This window comes from Saccostrea echinata, unplaced genomic scaffold, assembly GCF_033153115.1.
Source record: "Saccostrea echinata isolate AGI-Se365-2 ecotype Australia unplaced genomic scaffold, CSIRO_AGI_Sech_v1 ptg000060l, whole genome shotgun sequence".
Lineage (NCBI taxonomy): Eukaryota > Metazoa > Mollusca > Bivalvia > Ostreida > Ostreidae > Saccostrea > Saccostrea echinata.
Window position 1 is genome coordinate 4,696,065 of NW_026889809.1, and position 19,786 is coordinate 4,715,850.

Sequence of the window (19,786 nt, forward strand, 5' to 3'; positions counted from 1 at the left end):
AATAAATGATAATAGAAATCCATTGGTTCAAAAGGATGAAAGTAAGGAAACTTTACTTATTTTAATGTGATGTATTTTTTTTTTTTTATCTTTTAAAGATGGGATTTCTTTTGAAAGAGAAATATAAAATGTTACTGGAAGGATTGACTAAGAATGTAGAACAGGGGAACGTCATTGAATTTAAACAGTATGTACATGTGTTTGTTGTTAAGATGTGTGATACTTTAAAATTTGTGTTTGTTTTGAAAATATTCTATTGACAATATATCAAAGGGGAAGTTCCAAAAATTTAGATAGTCGTCTCCCTATACATTAAATCTGAATAGCTATACAACATTTACAAGATTTACATAACATACATGTGCATAGAAAAACAAAAGCAATCGTTTTTAATTATGATGAATAATTTAGTTTTGTTTGTAACGCGTCATTTGACTGGATGAAAAAAAAAGTTTATATCGTACTGTAGATCACCAAATCTTCGCGACACCTTACTTCAGCGATATATGTATACTGTATATAACGTATACTAACAAAATATCCGCGAGAAGTAAATTTTCGTGAGCAGACCATCTCGCGTAATTACGCGAAATAAAGTTCTTGCGAATAAAAAGTGATTTACAGTATTACCTGTGTTGCCTTCGTCACAATGACTTAAGTCAAAAACGTATCAATCCGCTTGACGTTATATTTAAGATAATTACAATTTGAGGTCATTTTTGAAGAAGAAATTGGCTTATTTTCTACACTTAATGATGGAAAATCAAATTATATGAAATGAATTTAATAGCTCCCCAGTTTAAACTGGTATAACCTGGGTTCGAACAGTTTACCCTTTTTAATAAACCGCTTCGCAGTTTATAAAACGTAAACTGCCCCAACCCAGGTTATACAATATAACTTGGGTAGCTATTAAATTAATTCCTTAATATAATGATGACGATGATGATATAGATATAACAATAGTTTTAAAAGAGGTAATACAAATAAGTACTAATTAAAACGATGCGTATTATGAATACATTTTCATGAAAATTCTTATTAACATCTATTCCGATTTATAGTAATTCATTGATCATATTTTCCAAATAGAAAAATGAAAATCTAGATCATAATATAAAATTTTATGATATTTTAGGGTATTTGAAAATTATACAATGGACGCTATTGCCTCCCTTGGTTTTGGAATGGAGATCGATTGCCAGACAAATCCTGAAAACATGTTCGTAAAACACGCTAAGGAAGTGATAGGAGTTAACATCTCTCCCTTTTTTATTCTTGCAGGTATAGACACCAATACTTGCCTCTATTGCATTAAGGTCTTCACAATTCCTTTGAAAGACCTTAGTGTTTCCTTCTGTTCTCTATTATTATTCCCTATTCATAGAACGATTTCTCGTAAACAATCGACCTTTTTAAATATTTTTACTGGAATGATGCATCACGTAAATACCTCTTGATTATTTATTTTTTTTATTTCTTTGACAAATCACTCATGGTCGCATTTTTTTTATCCGATTTTCATATTTCAAATTGTCATTTTGTCCTTTTCTTTAAAAATTACTCAGGAGAGAATCATGATGTTTTCAGGGCAGATACAATGTTTAACTGAATATATATATATATATATATATATATATATATATATATATATATATATATATATATATATATATATATATATATATATATATATATATATATATATATATAGGATATTCAATGTTTTGTAGATGAATATGGAATTTATTTCACGAGTGGGACAGGATTTTTTTGATATTTTCACGAGTGCGAAGCACGAGTGAAAATATCAAAAAATCCTGTCTCACGAGTGAAATAAATTCCATATTCATCTACAAAACATTGAATTTTCTGTTTATTACATTTTCTTTGATTTTCCCTTTGCCTCTGTTATTTCTTAACACAGTGTCTTAGGCCTGACGTCATAGTTGAGCGGTTGAAACGTCATAGCTTAGAAGTTGTGTGTCAGATTGAAAACATTACATAGCATGGATTTTAGCAACATATTTAGGAAGAAATTTGCAGTTTTAGCTCTATCAAGATGCTTAGTTACTATCTCTATCTTATGACAGGCCAGAAATTATTTTTTTACTTACTTTGATATCCTTTCACACTGTGAGAGAATAGCATTTTTGGTATCCTTTCACACTGTGAGAGAATATCACTTTTATTCAATGAATAAATCACAGTATTTCACTGTTGAAAATGTAATAAATATATATAATTGATCTAAGTGCATAAAGAACTAATGTACATATTAATTATCAACACCTAAAACAATCCTCTGAAAGTACTTCCAATGTTATCCGTAAGTACTCGAAAAAGGAAGCTTTTTTCTAAAATCTCTAAAAACATTAGAAATAGTATAACACGATTTGTCAAGTAGGTTTATGTTTTTTCCTGGCCTTTGTGACTTCCGACTTCAACCGGAAGTGACGTCTTCACGGCCGAAAATGTCTAAGTCAAGACCGAATGTTGTCGAAATTTGAATCTTTCATTTAATTTTCGGTAATTTTATTCTTACGTAAACAAAAACAACAGCAAAGAAACCTTTGAACACATTACTTTCGACGCTTATCGTCCGTCGGAAGACCTTATCGTTGGTTTGCAAATAACTTTGCTCTAGTTCTCACTAATTTTCAAATCTCAGAATTTTTTTTTCTCTTTATTAGTTCTGTTTCCACCACTTGATAAACTTTTGGATTACTTTAAAATTTCACCTCTGAACAACCGCAACAAGATGGAATTTTTCAAATCTGTTGTGCATCGGGCAATCGACATGCGGGATAACACAGACAGAGTATGCTTATTAAAATAACACTATTTACCTATTACTTCAATATTATAACACTTGAAAGAAAAACACAAAAGAGAAATAAAAGTGTGTTGAATAATCATGTCTATACGAATATTACAAAAAACTACACAGGAATATTAATTTACTTAGAAAATAAAATGACGTCTTTTGTTGTTCATTTGGGAATGAATGTTAAAGGTGTTGTAGAAAAATGATTTTTTCTGCAATAGCTGTAATATTTTGAATTCTAAAACTGACAAACAAAGAAAGACATTTTATTGATTATAAATAGTCTTATAAAGTAAGATTAAAGACGTTAAATAATGTATTGTTGATATTTACGTCATTGTGTTTCATTGATAGAAAAGCCACTGCTCAAGAAATCCATATAGGAGACTTGCTTAGCGACATTAAAGCATTGATAAACGACCGTGTTTTTCTAAATTATTAAATGATATAATATTCAGCGGATTTAGATATAAAAGAAATACAAGCTTTCAAGTCAGTAGGCCTACTTATCATTCTCTTCATCATCTTTCTTTACCAATAAACAACAACCATTACATCACAAAGGACAGAAAAGATATGTTACAACTTATGTTGAATGCCCATAAACTCACCGACAAAAATGAGATAGAGGACTCCCAAGCATATGAAAATCCTGAGGAATGGAAAAAGAGAGGTAGGATTCATCAGTTATTATGTTGATGGTGAATTCTACATTGGAACTTCTGATTTGGTATTCACTTGTACACCTCTCTCTCTCTCTCTCTCTCTCTCTCTCTGTGTGTTAAAGCATTGTTAAGAGTGAGAATGTGTACAGAGTATATCATTCATGAGTGTAAAAAAGCATTTAAAAGTATAAAATCAAGTGGATGCTGTGCGTATATTCTGTTCTAGATAAACTAAGATCTACATGTTCTTTTTGTTATTTACATGTGCATGAATTTAATGTTATTTATTATTTAATGTACTTGGGTTTTCCCCTCTTGGGCACATTCCAATCTTTTCCTATAACTCTTCATTCTGTTTGTTAAAACTGTTCATTTTTTTTTAACTGTCTATTCTTAAAAAGAACGGACAATTTTTTTTTAAAGAATGGACACTTAACTTAATGGATTGTTTGAGGTGTTAGCGCAACAATAAGTTTTAGAATAGACATTTCCAACCAAACGTTTACATCAAATCCTGTTTAAAATATATAAATTGAATTTGCAGGTTTAACAATCGAAGAGATTACTGGAAATTCTATTTTATTTCTAATGGCCGGTTATGAAACAACCGCAAGCACTATGACTTTTATCGCATATAACCTGGCGACAAACCAAGAGTGCCAGGATAAATTGTTAAATGAAATTGACACAGTTCTAAAACAAGTGAGTTTTAAAGTAATTCATTAAATCGACGCAGCTCTATGATAACTGAATTTGTACATTAAATCAGAATAAATTCATTTGGCAAAATAATCCCCTTATCTTAAAAATAATTTTTAGGAGCTGCCAACATATGACAACATCCAGAAGCTGGAGTACCTGGATAAGGTGTTTAACGAGACACTTCGTCTGTACCCACCAGCCGTTAGGTAAGGACAAAGATCTAATTATATACTGGTCATATAGTCCATCAAAATGAGGAGATTTAAAAGAAACTGAAACAATATGATATGTTTTACATAACTTCAGTATTGGTTTATTGCTCGTGTGATAAAGGTAATTGTTGACAGTGAAGGAAATGCTCTTCTGTTATGTACTGTGTTAATACAATCTGTAAGTAAATCTGTAAAGTAAATTTACAGCCTTTTGTCGGTATGGCATGATTTGTACTGATTTCAGTGCATTTACCTCTTGTCTTATTTTGACTGGTACGATAATGTACAATCCACTGTTTTACCTCTTGTCTTATTTTGACTGGTACGATAATGTACAATCAACTGTTTTACCTCTTGTCTTATTTTGACTGGTACGATAATGTACAATCCACTGTTTTACCTCCTGTCTTATTTTGACCTACTGGTACGATAGTGTACAATCAACTGTTTTACCTCTTGTCTTATTTTGACTGGTACGATAATGTACAATCAACCGTTTTCACTGTTTTCTCAATTGTTTTCAATCAAAACACAATTTACTTCACCATGCAGGTCAAACAGAATCAATTCGAAAGAAATTGATGTGGATGGGGTAAAGATTCCACCCAAAACTGAACTGATTTTTCCTATTTTTGCGATACATAGAAATCCTAAGCATTGGCCAGAACCGGAGAAATTCGATCCTGAACGGTATGCAATTCCATTTTTCTTTCTTGATACCGAGAGACCTATAGATACTGTGATGATTAGTGAAAACGCAGTCGACTTAGATTTAGGGCTAAAATGGAATAAGCTGTCGTACCTCACAATGGACTACTCTTAAGGGTATATAATAAACCACACTCTAAGATTCGGGTAGCTCTGATGCAGAGCGGCTCGTGGTAAGACGAAATGAAAGTAGTCAGGAAAGTAAGTCAGAAATAATTAAGAAAGGGCAGAATTATTTGATTGCACCAGTGGCAATAATCCCGGAGAACTGAGGCAAGATACTGGGTGCTGTAAATCTGAAGAAGATTGAAACACCTAGTATCCGCTATCAATAGGAACCTGGGGTAAGGTACACAGTGCCACGCCTGGTGTTACCCTGTTGCTCAGTTAGCATTCACCACACCTTAGAAATAGTAATATTTACAATGATTAATAAAGATATGTTTGTGAAACACGCCCCCGCATGGCAGCTCAAGGCCAAGTTTAATGTTTATCAAATGTTGGAAAATCTCCAAGGTCAAAAGTTCAAGAAAGTTGATTCCCAAACAAAGGTCTTATCACAAGGAATACACATGTGAAATATAATATCCCCAGTACCAACCACTCAGAAAATATGACCAAGGAAACATGAGATACACATGTGAAATATAGAAATCCTAGCTTCAACCGTTCAAATGTTATGGCCAAGTTTAAAGTTTGTTAAATTTTTGCAAAAGTGAGTCAAACTCCAAGGTCAAGAGGTCAAATATGTTGGTACCCAAAGAAAGGTCTTATCACAAGAAATTTTGACCCTTGACCTTGACCTTTGAGATAGACTTAATTTTGAAAAAAGCTTAAAAGAATGGTGCTAGGGCATATTTTACATGCATAATTCTTTCGACAAGACCTTCCCTTGGGTACCGACAATTTTTATCTTTTAACACTGGAGTTTGACCTACTTTTGAAAAACTGTAACCCTTTTCATAACTTTTGAATGATTGGTGCTAGGGCATCATTTATTTTGACCCTGTGATCTTAAACTTGGAACTGAACCTACTTTTGTAAAACTTTAACCTTGGTCAAAACTTTTGAATGGTTGGCTCTTGGGCTTTCACATTTCATAGGTGTATTCATTGTCACAACGCTTTTTGTATCTCCCGATATCTACGGCACACCAATTTCAAGTCAAATTTGCGACTTTTATTCTTAGGTTTACCTCAAAAAATAAAGAGAGCCGTCATCCTTACACCTTTCTGCCGTTTGGTCATGGTCCCAGAAACTGCATTGGACAACGCTTAGCAGGCATGGAGGCTAAATGTGGCATTACGTATATACTTCAGCACTACCGATTCGCTAAATGTAGCGAGACTGAGGTGAATTGTAGTAAAATTCAAATTTTATAAAAGATGAGCTCGAATACTGTTCGTTATCTCCGAATATTTTATGAACACTTCATCATTTTTTTTTTTTACAGATTCCTCTCCAACTGAGGAAAAACGGCTTACTGAAACCGGCAAATGACGTTAAACTTAAATTGGAAAAAAGAATACCGACACATTTAAACAGTGAAATCTAAGAACATTTTTGCAATATATGTGTTGTGTACTTAATTGTATAACATTGTACATCTTTTAAAGACATTTTTTCCTAAGAGTAGTATTTGTACAAATATTTTTCGATTTTATCTTAACGAGTACAAACCAATAGATTACGCAAATGACATTCCTGCTGTATTAAAAAATATTATGGATCTTACAGATATTTTTTGGAAGATAAAGTATAATCTTTATTGTTTTTCTTATTTTTTTACTAATGAATTGCCATGGCCGATGACATTTTCATTTATTGAGTTACCCTTATGACAATTCGAACTGTGTACCTTGTTGTCTAGGGGACAAATAAAAACGGTCTTTTTTGCAGAATCTAATATCAATTTGCTACTGCGAGTTTTTGGTTCTCCAGAGAACGATGCCTTGATGCCACTATATAGATGTGCAAATGATCTGGAAAACCAGTTTTATCTTAGTTGGACAATTTTAATAAATTTGATATGTCCCAGAAGAAAATTTATGTCACTTTTAATTTGTAAATAACCTTTTCATACATTTTTTCTGACACATTCATAAATTATAAACCAGTTGTAGTAATGAAAAATAATTATACAAGTATATTAACTGGAACGGCTGGTTCAGTGCATATGCACATGCTTGACCAATCAATAAATATTTAAGATTTTAAAATAACTCACACACACACACACACCCTCACACACACACACACCCTCACACACACACACACACACACACACACACACACACACACACACACATATATATATATATATATATATATATATATATATATATATATATATATATATATATATATATATATATATGCAATGCGGCCATTTAATGCCAATTCCCTGATGTCCATCACAGTTATGAGTAATGCAAGATTTTTTTTGTTCAAGTCTTTAATAAATGTAATGAAAATTATACAGCTGTTGTCTATTGTAAAGCTGGCACCAGGGAAAGATCATGATGACCCTATGTGTAAGAAGAATCAAGTAACAATGCATGTCAGGTCCTGCGGGGCAGTGATTATCTGACTGTTCAATATATATATATATATATATATATATATATATATATATATATATATATATATATATATATATATATATATATATATATATATATACAATATTTTTTTACTTTCTGTAGCTACGCTTTTTTAAATGTATTTTTAACAAAAATGTCAATGGTAATTCTTTCCTCTTTATATGGCAAGTCAAACGTTGCAATATTCGATCTTTTCCATTTGCATTGTAAAATTTTCCATTTGTTTTGTAAAATTTTGATTTGTATTCTATAATTTTCCACTTGTATTGTAAAATTTTTTATTTGTATTCTATATTTTCCATTTGTATTTGTAACAAAAATCCATTTGAATTGTTTATAATTTTCCATTTGCATTCTATATTTTTCATTTGCATTGTATAATTTCTTATTTGTGTTGTAAAATTTCTTATTGGTATTCGATACCTTCGGTGAAGGGTATTCATGTTTGTTCAAATAAAGAGCCATGGTCTTTTGAAAGGAAAGGTTATCAAGGAATGTCAAAAGTGAATGGATGTCATACGAACTATTCTTCTCAAGAATCACTGGGTCAAAAAAACCGAAACTTATTTTAAAGCTCCTTTACATAGTGTAAGTTTAAGTTTGTTTAAATCATGGCCACTAGGGGTAGGGTAGGCATTGACGGGGATAAAAGTGGAAATGTATAGAAAAATTTGTTTTTAAACCTTCAACTATAGCAGAATCATGATATGTGATATGAATATGCAAGTATCATCAGGTAGTGCAGATTCAAGTTTGTTCAAAACATGGCCCCTGTGGAAAAAAGGGGACCATAATCGGGTATCAAAGTTTTACATAGAAAATTACTAATATAGGAAAAAATCTACAAAATCTTCCTTTCATGAACAAAAGAGCTATGGACAGTGACATTAATATGCAAAGATTATGGTGGTGTCAGGTCGTGTAGATTCAAGGTTTTGACCCCGGGGGGAGCAAGGGACTAAAATAGAGAATTAAAGAAAAAAATCTTTTAAAAAATCTTGTAAAGAACAACATCATCATGATTGGTTATAGTATTATGCAAGCATCCTTAGTGCAGTGTAGTTTCAAGTTTGTACAAATCATGGCCAATAGGTCGAAATTTTATCTTGACTTTTTTTTCAATATATCTTCATTTTTGGCAAATCTGTTGAAAGAATGTAAATCATATAGGGTACCAATTTTGATGCACCAGATGCGCATTTCGACAAATTATGTCTCTTCAGTGATACTCAAGCCGAAACGTTGGAAATCCACAATATTTAAATAAAAAAGACTTGGAAGAGCTGAAAAAATGCCAAAAATTGGAGCCAAATACGTCGAAGGAACAGAGCTATGTGTTTTGTTCTAAAAATATTACCTAAAACCTATATTCAATAGTCCTTGCATATCGAAAAAAAATCCCTGAGTGAAAATATGTAGGGCTAATGTTCGGAAATAGAGAATTAGACAAATGTGTAAATTTGGAGAATTTTCTTCTAAATATCCTTCCACCACGAGAAATATCCCTCCCCCCGTAGGGCTTATTTCTTTACAATTGTCTCAGAAGTTTTAAAATTGAATATTGTATAATTTGCAATGTTTATTTCAAATATGTTATAAAAAATGAATTTTAAGGAATAATTTTGACTTAAGAGGTTTGGACCTAACTTTCTTTTTCAAAAGTTAAAATGAAAAAGGGTGAAGTGACGAACAGTGATCGATCTCATAAAAACTTCAAACAATACAAATCTGTGAACAGGGTATACACACGGACCCCTGGAAATTCCAGAGGTGGGATCAGGTGCCTAGGATGAGTAAGCATCCCTGTTGACCGGTCACACCCGCCGTGAGCCCTATGTATTGATCAAGTAGACGGAATATTCCGAAGTCAAATTTAGTAAAAAAAAAAAAAACAAAAACCAAAGGTATAACAATTAATAGGCAACAAGTCAGTCAAAATACGACCCAGTGTTAGGTTATATTTGCTTATAAGGTCATTATAACGACCATAGAATTTACGGAATGCTGACTTTAAACTAGGTTGTTGAAATTTCTGAAACATCAACTTTTATGTGAGTAGCCTGCCTCGGATTAAAAATTGATCGTACTCAGAGCATGCTTTTGAGTAGCGAATAAGTTGGGAGATATAAACACCATATGTTATTGACAAACAAGTTGATGAAACAAGAATATCAACAGTCTCGTTTAAAGTCATCATTTCGTAAGTTCTATGATCGATACAATGACCTTGTCAGCAAATACAATCTATTATTAAGTCAAATGCTGACTGACTTTTTTCATACTATTTGTTAGGCCATTATTTACACACTGAATTGTCGACGGATTTTTCCGTTATTTCCTGATCATGACAAGGAGCGCGCGGCGGGTGTGACCGGTGTCGCATAATATTTGATCCGCCTCGTTTAAAGGTCCGGGGGGACCTAATACGATAACATATAAGGTCCGGCCTGCCTCTATAATAAAAGGTCCGCCTTCGGTTTAATATGCAGATTTTTCTCCTTTATTGATTCGAAATTAATTTGCTTAATTAATCTTTTTTAATTATTTAAGGTATAGTTGTTATAAAAGTGTCCCTCCCAGCAAAATGGAGTTCCAGGGACGTACATGTATGTACATTGTATATATACTAACAGAATCTAGTCTTGCGATATCTCGCTAGTTGCTGGATTTCGTAAGTCAATTTTAATTAATTATATTTCTAATACTATGATATATTTCAGTACAAAACCTCAAATTATCTATCAAAAAATTATTCAAAATTTGATGTTAGCACTGATTAACTGTTAGCTCCTCATCGTAGTACATACCTCCCAGGTACTGCACAAAACAAAAATTATAAAGATGCAAAGATCTGTTGATCGAGTTACCTTATGGGAAAATCATGTACAACTTGTGTCTTTTATAGTTTAAGTGATATCAATATTATCATTGCAAAATAAAAAAAAAAATACATATATATAATACGTATACCTTCACTGGCACATTGTTCAGTATATAGTGTTCGTAAGTCCAATTAACAATGATCATTTCATTACAGTTTCTTTCCTAAAATCGTTCGACTTCCACTTCCATAAAAGGATTTTCATATCTTTCGAAAGATATTTCATTATATTATTAATAATAATTATGCATAATTCTTACGATTCATATTGTACCTAACTATAAAATAATTGGAGGGTCACTGTGACAGGGACTAGTGTTAAGGGGTACTAGCCTATCCCGTTGTTGTTAAAACAACATGTCTGTCCATTGGGGGTAGGCCTATTGTCTCACTTGACGAAACTTGAAGCCGCATATCCCCCATGTTTTTATAACCACCGTTTCTTATCCAGTTAAAGACTAACGATTATTTCATTCTACTTGACATTACCCCGGGATTAACACTGGTTAAGGAAGATGTGCATTAATTGGCAAGATCAAATCAAAGTCAATCGAGTTGAACATTTTAAGCAATAAAATACCCCCCCCCCCCCAAAAAAAAGAAAAGATTATAAATGGTCTTGTTGTATTTTTGGTGGGTGGGGTATAGCAAAATTATGCTGATACATGTCAAATAGTTTAAAAAGTACTGATATTGTAGACTTTCCTCCCGCATTAATATTTTTCCCGGAAAAACGAGCTTGGGTTTAAAGACCCCCCCCCCCCTTTGGAAAATGAGCCTAGCATAGGATTTATTTCCGGATTTTTTTTTAAATATTGTTCATTTCATTCCCTACGTTTTGTAGTTTTCATTTCTGACATTTTAAAATTTTCATCTCTGACATTTATCACCATAAAGTACTTTTCCGGCAATGAAAACAGAATTGAAATTTCCCTTATAAAAAAAATTAAAGAATAAATCAAGAATAATTCATTGATTTCCAAATAATAAGTTCTGCTTATATTCAAAAGAAGCTTATGATGATTTTATCCTCGGACACATGTAAGTCTTGTGAATTTTTTTTCATCTTTTCAAATCAACATAATCAGATTGAATTGGTTAAGATAGAATTTATGACATAGAGAAACTATGTTTGAGGGAAAGAAGTAATAAAAGTTGAGGGGATTCTGTTTTTCGGTGCTTTCAAACACATATAATTTAGTGGGCATTAAAATTTGGTGATCAAAAATTGCATGTTTTATTATTGAAATTATTGCATTTTATTACTAGACTTTGTATTTTTACTAGACTTAGTGTTGATTGTATTGTAAAATGAAAACAAAAAATGATGGAAATGCAATGCATAATTTCGGAAAATTTTTTAATGACATGCAGCGAGCTTGGAAGGAACAACCCTGGCTTTATTATCCACCATAGGAAATACTCAGTACGCTTCAGTACAGAATTTTCTCCTTTTCCACCTTCTTACTAGGGAGAATCTTATCCACCAATACTATTTACAGAGGGGTTTTACAGAGCAACTTGACATGTATTTCCCCCTAAAGTAAAAAGGAAAGTGTCTGTTGAGATCGTGGCCGATATAAAAATTCATAAAACACCACCAAGTCGTGTTCTTTTGTTAATATTTTTATATTTATTTTGATTTTGGTTTAAATTAGATTTTCTACGACTTTTAGCGGCTATTTCTTCTTTATTTTATTTATGTGTGTGTGATGGGGAGGGGGGGGGGGTGTTGTAGTTCTCTTGTTGCACGTCATCAACATTACTAATTAAATAATAATATATATCCTTGGTCCCTTCAGACAGATGTTTATGGATGCATATAGATATACAATACAGTAGACACATGTCATCTCCTGCAAATTTACATAGATGGATAATTAATTTACATTAAAGTTTTGTCTTTTTGTCAGCATAAATGAAAAAAAAAGTACACTACTACATGTAGTATATGCAATGCTTATGCACAATTAGGCCATTCCAAGAGTTTTCTAAGTAAATTTAGCGTCCATCCTAAAATTAAAACCCTAATTATCTTTTTACCCTGGAAAAACACACGAACCAGCAAAAAAAGGAACTTACAGCATTTCCATAATTTTTGCTTTGTAACAGTGAGATACATGTATCTGGGAAAAAAGGAAAACAGAGGGCGGACCTTTTATTATACTGCGTTTTAAGGTCCTCCCTGCCATTTTAACGAGTTTTTACGCGACGAAAACTTTTAAAAAACCCTATTCAAAATATTCGCCTTGTAATAGTAATAGTTCGCCTTGTAATAGTCTGAAATGCAGAGGGCCGACCTTTTATAATACTGCGTTTTAAGGTCCGCCCTGTCTCTTTCTCTAGTTTGTATGCTACGAAAATAAACCCTGTTCAAAATTTTCGCCATATAATAGTTCCATATCTGAAAAACAGAGGGCTGACCTTTTATTATGCTGCGTTTTAAGGTCCGCCCTGTCATTTTGACTAGTTTTTATGTTACGGAAATAAACCCTGTCCAAAATGTTTGCTTTCTAACAGTAAGATATTTGAATTATTTGAATATACTGCGTTTTAAGGTCCGCCCTGTCTCTTTCTTTAGTTTTTATGCTACGAAAATAAACCCGGTTCAAAATTTTCGCCTTGTAATAGTAAGATATCTAAAATACAGAGGGCGGACCTTTTATAATACTGCATTTTAAGGTCCGCCCTGTCTCTTTCTCTAGTTTGTATGCTACGAAAATAACCCCTGCTCAAAATTTTCGCCTTGTAATAGTAAGAAATCTGAAGTATAGAGGGCGGACTTTTATTATACTGTGTTTTAAGGTCCGCCCTGCCTCTTTCTCTAAATTTTATGCTACGAAAATAACCCCTGTTCAAAATTTTCGCCTTGTAATAGTAAGATATCTGAAACATAGAGGGCGGACCTTTTATTATACTGCGTTTTAAGGTCCGCCCTATCTTTTTCTAGTTTGTATGCTACGTAAATAAACCCTGTTCAAAATTTTCCCCTTTGTTATAGTAAGATATCTGAAATATAGAGGGCGGACCTTTTATTATACTGAGTTTTAAGGTCCGCTCTGTCTCTTTCTCTAGTTTGTATGCTACGAAAATAAACCCTGTTCAAAATTTTCGCCTTGTAATAGTAAGATATCTAAAATACAGAGGGCGGACCTTTTATTATACTGCGTTTAAAGGTCCGCCTTACCTCTTTCTCTAATTTTTATGCTACGAAAATAAACCCGGTTCAAAATTTTCGCCATATAATAGTTCCATATCTGAAAAACAGAGGGCGGACCTTTCATTATACTGCGTTTTAAGGTCTGCCCTGCCATTTTGACTAGTTTTTATGTTACGGAAATAAACCCTGTCCAAAATGTTTGCTTTCTAACAGTAAGATATCTGAATTATAGAGGGCGGACCTTTAAATATACTGCATTTTAAGGTCCGTCCTGCCTCTTTCTCTAATTTTTATGCTACGAAAATAACCCCTGTTCAAAATTTTCGCCTTGTAATAGTAAGATATCTGGAATAAAGAGGGCGGACCTTTCATTATACAGCTGTACTGCGTTCTAAGGTCCGCTCTGTCTCTTTCTCTAGTTTGTATGCTACGAAAATAAACCCTGTTCAAAATTTTCGCCTTGTAATAGTAAGATATCTGAAATATAGAGGGCTGACCTTTTATTATACTGCATTTTAAGGAGGTTGGATCCTGCCATCAAAAGTAATGAGAATTTTTTATCAAGTATATTTTTAGAACTTATGCACATAGCTTTATTAAAAATCAAAACAAAAAATGGGGGTCAATGCGCTTCTTTTGGCGCTACAGAGCATTTAGTTTGACCTTTTTGCACTGTAAATACGTCTTACACATAAATCAATTTTTAAAGTTTCTACTCCAATAATTTTTGTTCAAATAAATAATGGGGACAAAAACAGTCTTATTTCATCTTAAATAGACACATTAAAATTTGTGACAACGAAGAATTTTTCAAATTACTCCGCATGTTCAATTATTTGACCTTTTTGCACTCAAACATTTTCATTTTTCTGGCATTAAAAATTTAACAAGAAAAAAAATCATTTGAAAGTAATGACATTTTACTGAATTTAAGAAGAATGGTTAAAGGTATCATATATATTCAGGAAAGAAAATAAAATGTGGGGGTCTGTGATGTTAATTTTTAGATATTACTAAAACAGTGCTAATTTTAAGCTTAAATTAGGGCTATTTTTTTCTTCATGTTCACAATATATTTGCTATATTTATCATATATGATGATAAAATTCATGACAGTTTATTTAATAGATAATTTAGGACCAATATAAAACAGTCCACTGTACAAAATAACTATGTGTGCAGACTGCATGTAAAAATAGGAATCCAAACTTAGCATACTTTAACATCAATTCTCTGTAAGGACCAAAAATGCTTGGCCACGCACTATCATGGAATTCTATTTTATCACTATAATATTAGAGAGTGTCCTATATAAAGACTATTGGTGGGTAAATTTTGGACAGTACCTCCTTGGTTTCCATAGCAACGACTTTGAAATATTTTGTTATGGCAAAACTGACCTGATTGTCATCACCATGTAAAATAATTCCGTGCTTCCTTAATGTAGGAAAGTTATCAACATAACATGGGTTTCATTTTATAGCTAAGTAATTAAAGTTTCTGTGCATCTAAATTTTATTCAATTTAACCCAAGGTTTTTAATATGATACAGATCAATTTACATGAATTTGTCATAAAAATGAATTAAAAGGTGCCTATTTCTTGATATGCATATTAATTTTTGCAGGCAATTGAAACTTACAAAAAAGATATTTTCAGTAAGATCGAGCTTAGATCTAAAAGATGCAAAGAGATTTGAGGTGGGGAAATCAGTTAAAAGTCATATTCCAATCCCCTCAAATAATAACTTTTCCTAAAAATTAGCCTAGAGTTATTTCCCTTTGCTGACTCTTTTGCACTGAAGACAAAAAATTAAACTGGTGTTATTTCCTTTTGTTGACTCTCGTGTATTGAAGTCTAAAGAAGTTTATAACAACATGTGGCAAAAACAGACGCCAGAAAAATAAACATGAAACAATAACAGAAAAATGATGTGTTTTTCAACTTTTTAAAATGGAATTCAGGTGTGAATGACAAAGTAAGTCATCAAAAGAAGGAGACACTGCTTTCTCAGCATTCAACTTGATAATGATGTATAGGTTTTTATTAATAATAGATTTTTAAGTCAAATTCACTTTGCGAAATATTGAAACAAATTTCATGAAGTCTGACTTGTATTCCCATCATGTGGGATTCCATGTACTCTCTAAAACCCATGAGAAAAATGCAAGATGCAATTGGAGGAATACAACAAGCAGAAGATACGGCAGTCAGTGGGAATGGTTAGAACAACCCTAGGCACAGGTATAAATTTGAATTTTTTCAAATATTTATTTTGTATAAAAACTACATGTAAGAAGCTTTTTCAATTAAATTGACATAATTTTTAAATTAAATAATTTTTTTATATAATAGACTTAATTGGTCTATATTCAAAGATCACCATGTTAGCAGGACATTCCAGATATACATCTTAGTAATATATTTGCATTATAGGAATTTTTGCTTGCTTCAGAAAGCAACTTCCTTTGGCAAATCATAACTACAAAGTTTATCAAAAGGAGGAGAATGTTATAGAAGATGTAAGTTTGTATGTAATGAAAAATATACACAAGGCAATTTAATATAAAAAAAAACATATATTTTTGGTAACGTTGTACACAGTGGCGGATCCAGGAATCTTGAAAAGGGGAAGGGACCAGTTTGGTGTTGGGGTAGGGGCTCAAGGCCACACCAAAAAATTGATTTATTAAATCTGATGTATATTTTGGACACAAAAGGGGGAGGGGGGCAGGGCCCCCTCTAAATCCGCCAGTGGTACAGTTTAAAATCTGATTTGGCCAATAAAGTAGTACCGGTAGGTGGTGGGTAAAAATTAGAGATGGTCGACTTAACGGAAACACATAAAAAATTTTTTTAGCCTAAAAAGAAGTCATATAATTCAGATTCACTGTAAAAGAACAAAACATATTTAACTGTATTCTGTATTGAGAAGTTGATGGCTCGTTTTAATACTCCCCCTGAGGGGGGGGGGGTATTAAAAGGAGCTATCAGCTTCTCAATAGAGAATAATTTAACTGCAGCTAATAAGATATAAATATAATATACCCATGTAAATGTATGTATTCATGATTGACAATAAGAATGAATTTCTTTAATTTGAAAAAAAAATATTTTAAACATATTTTAGATGTACTGGTGCTTTGAAAAAAAGAAGAGGAAAAGATACCGGTACATAAAGAGAACCTTTATTCTTGTGTTTTTATCATCTTTATTTCAACACAAAGGCTAAATACCAGAAGCAGGAGGCAGTTACAAAATTAACTAATGGAGAAAAAAACCTTGCAATTGACCGTGAGAACTGAACATCGGACAGTATCTTAACTGAACAATATTCTTTTGGAGAAGATTCTGTTAGAGCAAGGGGACAGCTTTTGGAGTAGGTGATGGTAAATTGTTTCAGTTACTTTTACCTTGCAATTGGCTACACTGAAAATACTGTATGTGTACATAAATTGGCGTATTCAAAATTTAGCGCAATCACTGATTATGGAGTGGTTGGCGTAATCATGAATTAGCGCTACATACGTCTGCGCCATGTATTGTATTTATTAATGGTTTATTTACGGTATTCATTAATTAACAAATTGTTGTCTGCGTTCAAGGCGATAAAATATGAAGACCAGGTGCTTGAGGATGGGACCCCCTCCCCCGCGTTCCGTACCCCAAGGGTTCTCCCCGACTTTTTTTTAATAAAATATATTTCTATGACACATTCACAAAGTATTACAATTGAAAAATCCAAAATATAATTTAAAACTAACTTTTTATAAAAATTCATACTTTCTGATACTAAAAGTTCTCTTTTAGTATCCAAGAGTATGAATTTTTATAAAAAATAAATAAAACAATGAACTTCATGTGTATAAACTATAAAAGAAGATGGATTAACTGGAACCAGATATTTGAAAACATAAACATATAGATAAATCTATGTCATCTACATTATTATTTTACTATATCTTGTGTATTCATATTTTTTTTTATTTCATGTTTATTCCTAAAAATCTGTATGTATAAGCTTTCCAGCCGTGGTGTGTCTGTGTTTGTGTATGTGTTTGTACCGGTATGTTTGTTTATGTCTAAAGTCAATTAAAAAAAAACTTTGTGAATGTGTTATAGAAAAATATTTTATATAAAAAAAGTCGGGGAGAACCCTTGGGGTATGGAACGCAGGGGAGGGGGGGGGGTCCCGTCTCCAAGCACCTGTGATAGGAAGCCTGCTTTTTAAAGAACACATGCAGGAATTCTGAGGCAATTTATTTGGAGGTGTAAATACTAACTACCAGCTTAGTATTATATACATTTTAATAAAAATAGATATGCCTATATACTTGTATTTGTTATCACATGAAAAATGTAGTAGATTTTTAAATATTTACATTTCCAATGTCTTTGTCCGAGATAAAAATACAAATTGTAAAAATACTTTATTTCTACATGGATCTACTGGTTCATCGATAGGCGCGGTTAAAAAAAAATCACGTGCGGGGCGTGACAAATAGAGACAGAAGCGGGGCTATTAGCACGGGAATTTGCAGAATCAGGAGCATGTAAATATAAGGAATAACTGTCAAATTTTTTGGATTCATGACGATGATCAATCGATTGGCTTGCGTGATAATTTTATGCATAAACGCCTTCGGCGTTTATGCAAATTATCACGCAAGCCTCTCGATTGATCACATCATGAATCCAAAAAATAAGACAGTTATTCCTTAATTAAAGTACATGTGTGTTTTTTATTCCAGGGGAAAAGATGAAGATGATTATTTCAAGTTTCACTTTTCAAACCGATTTAAAATTCTTCTTGACTGGTCAGACACAACACCACATAATGGCCAACCTCTTTAAGCCTAGCTGTTTCTATTGTCTACAAAATTGCTGTATAGCAGTTATTTTCTACATTTTGTTTATCTCTAAATACACATTTTGGATAATGTTTAGATGTAGATTCTTGCTTGATTAATAATTTGAAGAAAAAAAACTGTTTTTAAAAGTAACGATAAAATTATACATATACACATGAATATGTGTATGTTTTCTGATTGTAAGAATATACCTTAATGGTTTTATTTTTAATGGGGTGTTAATTTATGTCTAAATAATTCTAAATTTCTTTATCCAAATAAAATTGATATCTAAAGATTTGCATCTGGGAACAAGCAAAATTTAAATGGAGGAAATTAACATTAGCTTATCAAATTTCAAACTTGCTAAATTAATATCTACCTACCTATGCATGAAAAAGTAGTAATTTATTATTTATTTATTTATTTATTTATTTATTTATTTTTGGTTGAAAAGTATCATTAGAGTTTTTATCCATTATCTTTTCCCATTTTTTATCTAGTATTTGAAAATGTTGTTTACTGAAATAAGTTCCAGTGAAAAGTTGAATTGCTAATTTTCTTTAGATTTTGAGTTACCTGCCCTTTGTAAAGGATCATAGAGAAACAATTATAATTCATTTAATTTTGTTTTATCTTATTTATTATCTTTGATAATATTTACTTATCATTCCGTTTGTCTTATCTATTCGTGAGAAAAATGTTTGGAAAAGAAATTTTATAAAACAACCAGTGTCTAGTAACATTTTGAAAAAAATATTATTTGGCAAAATGCCAATTTTCGAAGTTAAAAATACCAAAAACGAAAAAAATCCCCACTCTACTTTTCATAAAAGTTAACTAATATTATTATGGTGTTTCTAAAATTTCAGGTGATTTTTTCTTGAATTGCCTGCATTTCTTGAAAGACTTCTTGAAATATAGGGTAAAAACGACCATTTTCAAAATGTAAGAATTTGGTCATCTTTGAGCCATCAATTGAAGAATTTGCAGTGACTTGTAGAATTTTTTTTAATTGTGTTATATAGTGCTTCATTTGTTCTATTCATATAATGTATGAATTATCTCAAAATAACAAAGATGATTAAACCACAAGAAATCAAGTATATAGCATTTTTATGCTTGAATTGAGAGTAAATGGGGACAAAATCTATATTAGCCCGTTACCATGGCAACCA

General features: G+C 32.0%; 2 protein-coding genes across 2 annotated transcripts in view; one reads left to right on the plus strand and one right to left on the minus strand.

Moving 5' to 3' along the window:
- Positions 1-7,409, plus strand: part of LOC133174851 (cytochrome P450 3A9-like) — a 68,782-nt gene extending 61,373 nt beyond the window's left edge. The window contains exons 19-27 of the mRNA XM_061309950.1: positions 99-187; positions 1,139-1,284; positions 2,694-2,821; positions 3,392-3,500; positions 4,037-4,194; positions 4,312-4,400; positions 4,959-5,096; positions 6,304-6,466; positions 6,568-7,409. Coding sequence (XP_061165934.1) covers positions 99-187; positions 1,139-1,284; positions 2,694-2,821; positions 3,392-3,500; positions 4,037-4,194; positions 4,312-4,400; positions 4,959-5,096; positions 6,304-6,466; positions 6,568-6,669 — 1,122 coding nt within the window. The 3' untranslated portion in view covers positions 6,670-7,409. The remainder of the gene's footprint in view (positions 1-98; positions 188-1,138; positions 1,285-2,693; positions 2,822-3,391; positions 3,501-4,036; positions 4,195-4,311; positions 4,401-4,958; positions 5,097-6,303; positions 6,467-6,567) is intronic.
- Positions 1-19,786, minus strand: part of LOC133175063 (uncharacterized) — a 399,658-nt gene that overhangs the window by 221,267 nt on the left and 158,605 nt on the right. The gene's annotated exons all lie outside the window — the stretch shown is intronic.